Genomic DNA, 7643 nt, shown 5'->3' with positions numbered 1-7643 from the left:
TGACGCGTGGCACCTAGGCGCTGAGCCGGTTTTTATATATTTATATATAGTATAGCCAACCAGCTATACTAGATTGTTTTTGAAATTTTTTAAGAAATAGTATAGCCGTGCGGCTTTACAGGTTTTCCTAATTTTTTTTTAACAAACAGTATAGCCGGCCGGCTTTACTGTTTTGACACGTGACACTAGGGCGTCTTTCTTTTTGTCTATATAAATAGTATAGCCATGCGGCTATACTTTTTAAAATGAAATTTTAATCTGGGATATTTCGCCGGCATAAATCTTTGCTGACGAACATTTGTCGGGACAAATTTTTCTTTAAAAAAAAAAATTAAGTATGAAATTAGTTTCTTTACTTTTGTTTTTTAGCCCACTTCTTTAATTTAATATATGTAATTAAGTAATATGTTAGTCTTTTTTAATTACTTCAATTAGTAGTTGTATTTTAAACAACAAATAGAATAATGAAATTAAATATGGAGTTTGCTCCACTAGGATTCAACTTTCGAAATCAAAGTCCTAGTATCACTAGGACTTTGATTTCTAGTGAAATTTGTGTGTTTATCTATACGGACCCAAGATTTAAAAATAGCGTGGACTAAGTTTTTTTTAGGTACTTACAACTTATTGAAAACTCAACGGGTGAATTTTATTAATGAAAATTAAAAAAAAAAACACCAGGGACATAATGAACCTCACCTCTCAAAATGCTAGTACATGAAGATAAAAACATACTTAATTTTTTTGTTTTATAGTACAAACAATAGTCTAAAATAGTAGATATTAAATAATTTTTTTCCTACTATTTTAAATTAGCAGGCTTGGCAAGTGGGTGGGCTTTTCTTTTGGGTTTTATTCCTTTTCAAAAACTAGTGATATGGTATGGGCTGGTTTTGGGCCGTTGAAAATTCAAATTTGTTTTCTGGTAAAATGTTAAAAATAAAGTTATCTGAGACGAATATCTGCAGCGTCGTATTTAAAGAAAATGGTTAAAATGACGGTAGTGCGGAGGTGACGTAGAGGCAATTACGGATTATATAATTTAATTTTCATCCTTTATTCACTTTCTTCCTAAAAGTAAATAACTAAAAATCAAACCTGCTCTGCTGATCACCAAAAAATTGACTGATAAACAAGCTCGGCCTCCATTTCATTGCAAAAGGGGGAAAATGGAGAGAGCTAGGATTCTCAGATTGAGATTGGGAATTTGAGGTGGATCTGCAATTGAAAACTCCGTGATACGAATTTGGGAGCTGTTTGGATCGAATCAAATTCGATTTTCCAAAATCTAGAAAGTAAGGTCAGAATTTCAGCTGTTCCTCCCGAGAGACAAATCTGTTCTTGTAAATTTTGAATTTCGAATCTTTGGTATGAAAATTTAGAAAGATCGAAACAAAGAGAGGCAATTTTTAGGGGTTACGCTTTGGATGAACAGCTGTTGGTAGGTGGGTAACCTCATTTGAGCTCAATTCTGAATTGCAAGGTACCTGAAACCCACAAGAACACTCTTTTCGGCGATGCACTGAATTTGTAGCTTAATTTTCTAAGAATTCATCTTTCATTTGTATTATAATCCACAAATAAAATATGCATGCCCGGCATCGCAATCCTGGAAATGGGTACAGGTCCAATTCCATGGGTATGGGGATGGGCATGGCTCCCAATTCTCGGATCTCCCCAGAGACTTCTCTGAGGGGCCATAGCTTTTACAGCTCCGAACACCGAAACTTCAATCGCGGTTTTGGCCGCCCCAAATCTTTCCAGCCACCTCCAGCTCCGCCGCCTCCGCCTCCAGCTCCGCCCCGCAAAGGCGACATCTTTATGGAAGCGGGGCGCCTTGCCGCTGAGTATTTGGTATCTCAGGGGCTGCTGCCTCCGAATGCCCTCTCCGCCAAATGGCAGAACACTAGTTTAAAGAAGCAAGTGGGGGAGTTTCAGGAGGCTGACCATTTACAAATTGCATCAGAAGGCCGGACTTCGGCTCTTGCTCGGTTGGGGAATTCGGTTTCGGATGGAGGGTCAAGAAGGGGAAGGTTTGGTGTTGATGAATTTAGCAGCAACACAAGGAATCATTTCAAGGGAAAGAGGAGAAATGGGGCTGGATCATATCGGGGTGGTTATGGCTCGGATTGGGGACGAGACTATGGCAGGAGTGGTTCATTCTCGGATAGACATAGTAGGGCTTCCTCTGATAGGGAGGGTGATGAAGGTTCTGTTTCTGGACACCATGAGGAGCAGAAGCTCAGTAAAGATGCTGGTAATAATGCATTGCAACAAAACTCCAGTCCAAGCGAGTTGAGGCCCAAGAGTGAGGATGCAGTGGATTCGGAATCTAAATTGAACAAGGGCCAATACCCAGATGATGATATGAGTTCAAAACCAAGTTCTTCTGGACCTTGGAAAGATGGTCCAAATGAAACTGATGAAGTTGGTGAGGAACCTGCCAAGGTATCGGATAAAGAGATGAAGGATCAAGATTGTGCCAACAATGAGGAAACTGAGAAACAAGGTGTTTCGGAGAACTTACTGATGCAGCTTGGTGCTGCAGAAGCTGAGGGTGAGGGTGATTCCTCAGGCAAGAATGGGACTGACTTGCTAACACTCTGCAAATTTGCCAAGGTGCCCACTAGAATCCGCTCATCATTGACGCATAGGGGTCCAAAGGTTGATGATCCACTTCCAAATACCCAAGAGGGGACCACCTCTGACGCTGGCGTCGAACACAAAGAACGTCAAGCTTTAGTTAAAAATGGTTCTGTTGATGTTTCTTTAGGTACCACACTATTAGATAAAACTCATTATGATAATTGTCTCAACCCTGAAACTTCTAAAGCTCAGTCCAGTCATTCTGCTGAAAATTTGGTAGAATCAGGTCCTGAATATGGTAGTATTGAGCAGGACAGATATGCAAGGTCCCAGTCTTTGCCAGGTAGAGCTTTTGTAAATGTGCAAGAATCAACTCAGGGACCTGTAGGGCTTAGGAGTTCCAGCTTTGTAGTTAAGGAAAGGGGTGAGAAAAGGGTTTTGGAAGAACATGATCAGCTGGAGGAAGCCAAAAAACCAAGACAATGGCTTCCTTACATGGTTACAGAGGCAGATGATTGTTTTGGGCTTTCAAACTTGAGTGAAAAGAAAGTAAATTCACTGGAAGAAAACGGTTCTGGTGAGAAATTGATTATAGCTGTTGATCAGGAGAGCTCGGTGATGAATGAATCCCAATCCCAAAAAGATGGAGGTGAAGCCTGCATCGAGTTCGTGCCAGAAAAGAAGCCTTTTCAGAATTCATTCAAGATCTGCGACCTTAATCTCATGCAGGTTTGTGATGCACATGAGAATCGTGATACTGATCCTATAATAGATTATCGGGCTAATTCTGGAATGAAGAAAAAAGTAGCTCCTGTTGATGTTGACTTATCAATGAATAACTCCAATGTGTCTGGTGAGAACAGTAGACACACTGTCGATGTTAAAGAGATTGAAGTCATTGATTTAGAAAATGACTCTATCCAAGAAAACAAAGCCTTCAATGATGCAGAAAGAAAGTAAGTTTATCCTATTAGCATTCAACTTCATGAAATTGATATGATTTTCTATTTGGATAATAATATAGTAAAACCTTGCTTCCCATAAAAGAAAAAACGTTGTAGAATAGTCAGTTTGGCCCTCTCCATTTAGATTTAAGTGCTTTGTGAACTGCAGCTGATAGTTTTTTCTTTGTTAGTCTGTTTTTTTTTCCTAGTTTCTTTGTCATGTATTTTTCTTTTTGATCTAATTTTGTTTCAATATACAGGCCACAGACTGAATTTACTCCTCTGGAGGGCTTTCCTAACCATGCACAGAATACTAGTGATATCCCTGATGTTCAAGATGGTTATGGACTTATGATCTCGGAATTGCTGGGAAACGATTTCCCAAATTGTTCTTCAGTACCAGAGGATCTTAATTCAATGCATAACGAAATTGGCCTTCATAATGGAGAGGTACTGTCATTAATTCAATGCATAATGCCTGGTGGTTATTTGATCTGAAATGCATATAAATGAATTACTTGAATTTATACATCTATACGCATCATAATTGTTCCCATTTGGCTTATGTCTTGTGATGGAAATGCATTGCTATAAGCATATGTCTCACACGTTAAACAACTGATGTTTCTCTTTTTATTTGGCTGATTGTTTCAGGAGACTCTTGCCGACGATGATGCAATATATATGGCTCTTGGAGAAATACCATTAAGTATGCCACATTTTTAATACACTGGTTTGTTTTCTAATGAATCTCAAATGTCAAGTTCTGTCTGAGTGATGTTTGGATTATTGGTGTGGGTGTGGGTGTGTGTGTTAGAACATTTATATGGTAGTGTGCTTTTAGCTATTACATGCCTTGTACCAACTACCAGCAAGTTAGTGCACAGATTTCCATATATTTAATCAATTTTGACAGCTTTTGGTCATCCTAGAATGGGTGGAAGCAAAGGAAATGCTCAATAAGTAACCTAAGCTGTACCTTTCAACTCGTTATATGTGTTTGAATATGTTGCACCGGACATGAATATGAGATGGGAATTGTAAATTAGTGATGCTAGATGTAACTTGAACAAGTTTTGCTCCAAAAGAACCTAAATTAAAATGAGAAAAACTAGAATGAGTTGCTTGAGGTAACTAATAGTCTGTAATATATGTTTGCTTTTATACTCTTTCCTTCAGTTTTGCAACCTTCTGGACGAACACAGAATCCGGTTGATTAAAGCACGAAACTTCTTTTCATAGGAAAACAATTTTGTCTACCATTATTTATCTGTAGATTTTCTCAAATCTGATAGGGGTGCAGGTATAACAATTAAACCTCGGTAAAGTTGTTTCAGTTCCATTTAAAATTCGTTGAAGAAACTCAAAAATATTACCCATGAGTTAGTTACATAAAACACATATGGATATTTAAATGTTAGGTTGCTAGTAGTAATTTAAAGGAAAATGGCTACTAGGTTTTTATCATTATAGTATAGCAACCATGTAGTAGAGTTCGAAATGAGGAAGCTTTTACGCAAAATGACTGAAAGGTAGGGGTTATTGATTAGTGTGAATACGACCTTTTTTGTCTGAGAAAAGTCCTGGGTTGCCGCAAATTTTGCAACACGGATATGAAGAAGTACTGATTTATGGGTTTTCACTATCTTAAAAAATTAGGAAGCGTAATTATTGCAATTTGTTGTGTGATGCATTTACCTTTAATGGTATTTTTGGCTCTTCAACTTTATACTATTTCTCCAATCCTTTATTTTGCTTGTCTAACAATACTTCTTAAATTACTTATGCAGCCTTTTTGAGGCCCTGGGAGCAGCCAACCCCGCAGGAATATGAGAAGCCCTTTTGATCCAGCCAATCATAAAATTTCTCAGATGTATAACTCGGTATGCTTAGTGTTGGTCATTGTGGGTTCTTTTGTCCTATCACTAGCTCTATTAAGTGGCAACCTTGCTTTGATTGATTTTTTTTTTTTTCCTTTTTTTCACTTATTAAGGGTGCAAGTAAATCTCTTCCTCTTGTAGGATGTTTAAGGATGTTGAATGATTTTAATTCTCTGTTACACCTTGTTCTTACATGAAACATGTTAATCATGTTGATTGGCAGTAGTGGTTGCCATCTGTTACTTGCTGTTTTCGGTTCCTCAGTGACTTAACACATAGATCTTACACTTTGTTCATATTGATTGGCAGAAATGGTTGAACTCATTTGGTACCTTCTTTCGTCGCTGACTTAACATATACAAATGATGCTAAGGTTAGGTGTTACACACAGAGAGTAATATTACATAGTAAATATTGAAGACAGATAATCCATGATATTGTGGTGATTGGAAGTCCGTTATATGACTACTGGGATCTTAACCATTTCAACTCCCCGCATATTAGGGTTTTAGCCCAGATAAACTAGTTTGTTTGCAAATCTTCAAATCTTCATATTTTTCCTTTGTTCAAATGGATTCGTTGTCAAGATAATTTGTAAAAGGTTTGCACGACTTGTTTTGAGTTGTGATGGGAGAGTCTCTATTGTTGCATTGGTGTTTGATAACCCTATAAGAAAAAGTGTTCCTTGAACTTTCATTTCCTCTAGTTCTTTCAAGAACCCAAATTTCATTGTGTTTTCTAGAGAAGCTACAAGCCTGCTCAACTGAACATGCTGTCCTTGAGTGGACAGATTCCACAACTTCTTTGGAGAAATATCTCATTCTGTCATCTTGATATGGAGCACATAGAGAGATAGACTACATCATGCCTTTATCTTATTTCTTACATTTCCTTTGGTTTTCAATTTGAAAATTTTGCTTTTTCAATAAAGAATTGGCCTTTGAATATAATAAAATCTAGAGGTGTGAGTTGCTTGAGAATGGATGAGAACTGCTATGATGAATGACTGATACTGCTTCCTCAAGTTCACATGCCTGAAAGTCCCTAGAAAGAGAGTTTATGAAATTCACATATAAGGTTGCTGTTGGAGCTCAAATTTTTGGTCCATCTGAAAAATTCTATTCAATATTATTTTGGTTAGTCGGCTTGGACAAAAAAGAATTAGAAAGATCCATCATTTGGCATACATAATAACTTTTCATGGCACTCTTTTCTCAGCTTCCATATCCTTGTAGCTGGTGTTTGATGCTTGGAGAAGGAGATTGGTTTCCTTCTTCCCAAACCAGCAACATGCATGGCATTGGCATTTGCATCGCAGTTTTCAGTGGATAAAAGCAGAGTTGGAAAAATGTGCAAAATATCTCTCATTATTTTTGTTGGTACATGTGGTTTGTCCAATAATTCCATATTATTTAACCCAAAAATGAAAAACCAAATTGAAACTTGGACATTCCATGGCATTGGACTTAGAAGATATAAAATAAAGGAAAATAATTTCCTCTCTCGGGGAAGTAGGAACTTTGTCAAACTGTGATTTTCAGAAAATGATGAATACAATTAACTTGATTATCTAACACAAGTTTCCTTTCTTGAACTGATATTTGTTTTTCCCTTTTTAGAATTGTAGATATTTTCATTTCTAATAGCCATGCAAACAAACAAAAAAAAACTGAAAATTCATTAAATAATAAGATAAAGTAAATTATGGTGTGGACAGCCATCATGGTGAAGGACATGAAATTCTGTTTGAGAGTCAAAATTTGTACGGATATATGGTACACAGTACTTGCTTCCGCAATTCACTGTTATGATCAGATGGGGGATGGGATGGTATGGTATGGTATGATATGGCATGGTATGGTAGTAAAGCTATGGCTTCATTCATGCATGATGACGTAAAATATTATTATATAACTGTCAAATTTAGATCTCCAATTTGAATAAAGGCAGCCACAAACAACCATCCATATCTCTCTCCAAATTGATAAAAAACTTGTCCACATCAGTCTGTATGAAAACTGTGTTTCACGCTTGGTATATCTTGTGAGAGTGTTACACGGGGTTATATGTGAAACACAAGTATGGGCAAGTTTTCTCCCCCAAATAGGAGTGGCGTGGTCGAAATTCTTCGATCCGGCGGATTGATCGGCGTCAAAGGACCTCTGGATTAGGGTTAGAGCAACTTGGCTTTGTGTAACATTTTGTAGTAAATTAAGTTGTAAATTTGGAGAAG

At 37.3% G+C, this 7643-nt stretch overlaps 1 protein-coding gene across 3 annotated transcripts; it reads left to right on the top strand.

Moving 5' to 3' along the window:
- On the top strand, positions 1080-6253 carry LOC18773564 (uncharacterized protein At4g26450). Of its 3 annotated transcripts, XM_020565973.1 has the most exons (5): positions 1080-3542; positions 3791-3980; positions 4185-4239; positions 5321-5413; positions 5720-6253. In XM_020565973.1, exons 1-4 carry the CDS (start codon positions 1588-1590, stop codon positions 5374-5376), a joined length of 2256 nt encoding a protein of 751 aa, XP_020421562.1. In that variant the 5' UTR covers positions 1080-1587; the 3' UTR covers positions 5377-5413; positions 5720-6253. The 3 variants fall into 3 exon arrangements, with proteins under 3 accessions (XP_020421562.1, XP_020421561.1, XP_007207138.1); XM_020565972.1 differs by lacking the exon at positions 5720-6253 and having other exon boundaries at positions 5321-5702; XM_007207076.2 differs by lacking the exon at positions 5720-6253 and having other exon boundaries at positions 4185-4263; positions 5321-5702.

This window comes from Prunus persica, chromosome G6 (genome assembly GCF_000346465.2).
Source record: "Prunus persica cultivar Lovell chromosome G6, Prunus_persica_NCBIv2, whole genome shotgun sequence".
NCBI lineage: Eukaryota > Viridiplantae > Streptophyta > Magnoliopsida > Rosales > Rosaceae > Prunus > Prunus persica.
The sequence above is the reverse complement of the archived record's forward strand: the minus strand, read 5'-3'. Positions and strand labels throughout refer to the sequence as shown.

Bases quoted from the DNA above. Each gene is read 5' to 3' on its own strand.
- LOC18773564 (XM_020565973.1), top strand. From the start codon at position 1,588: ATGCATGCCCGGCATCGCAATCCTGGAAATGGGTACAGGTCCAATTCC. The intron at 3,543-3,790 runs GTAAGTTTATCC...TTCAATATACAG, and splicing joins TTCAATGATGCAGAAAGAAA to GCCACAGACTGAATTTACTC. The intron at 4,240-5,320 runs GTATGCCACATT...TTACTTATGCAG, and splicing joins TCTTGGAGAAATACCATTAA to CCTTTTTGAGGCCCTGGGAG.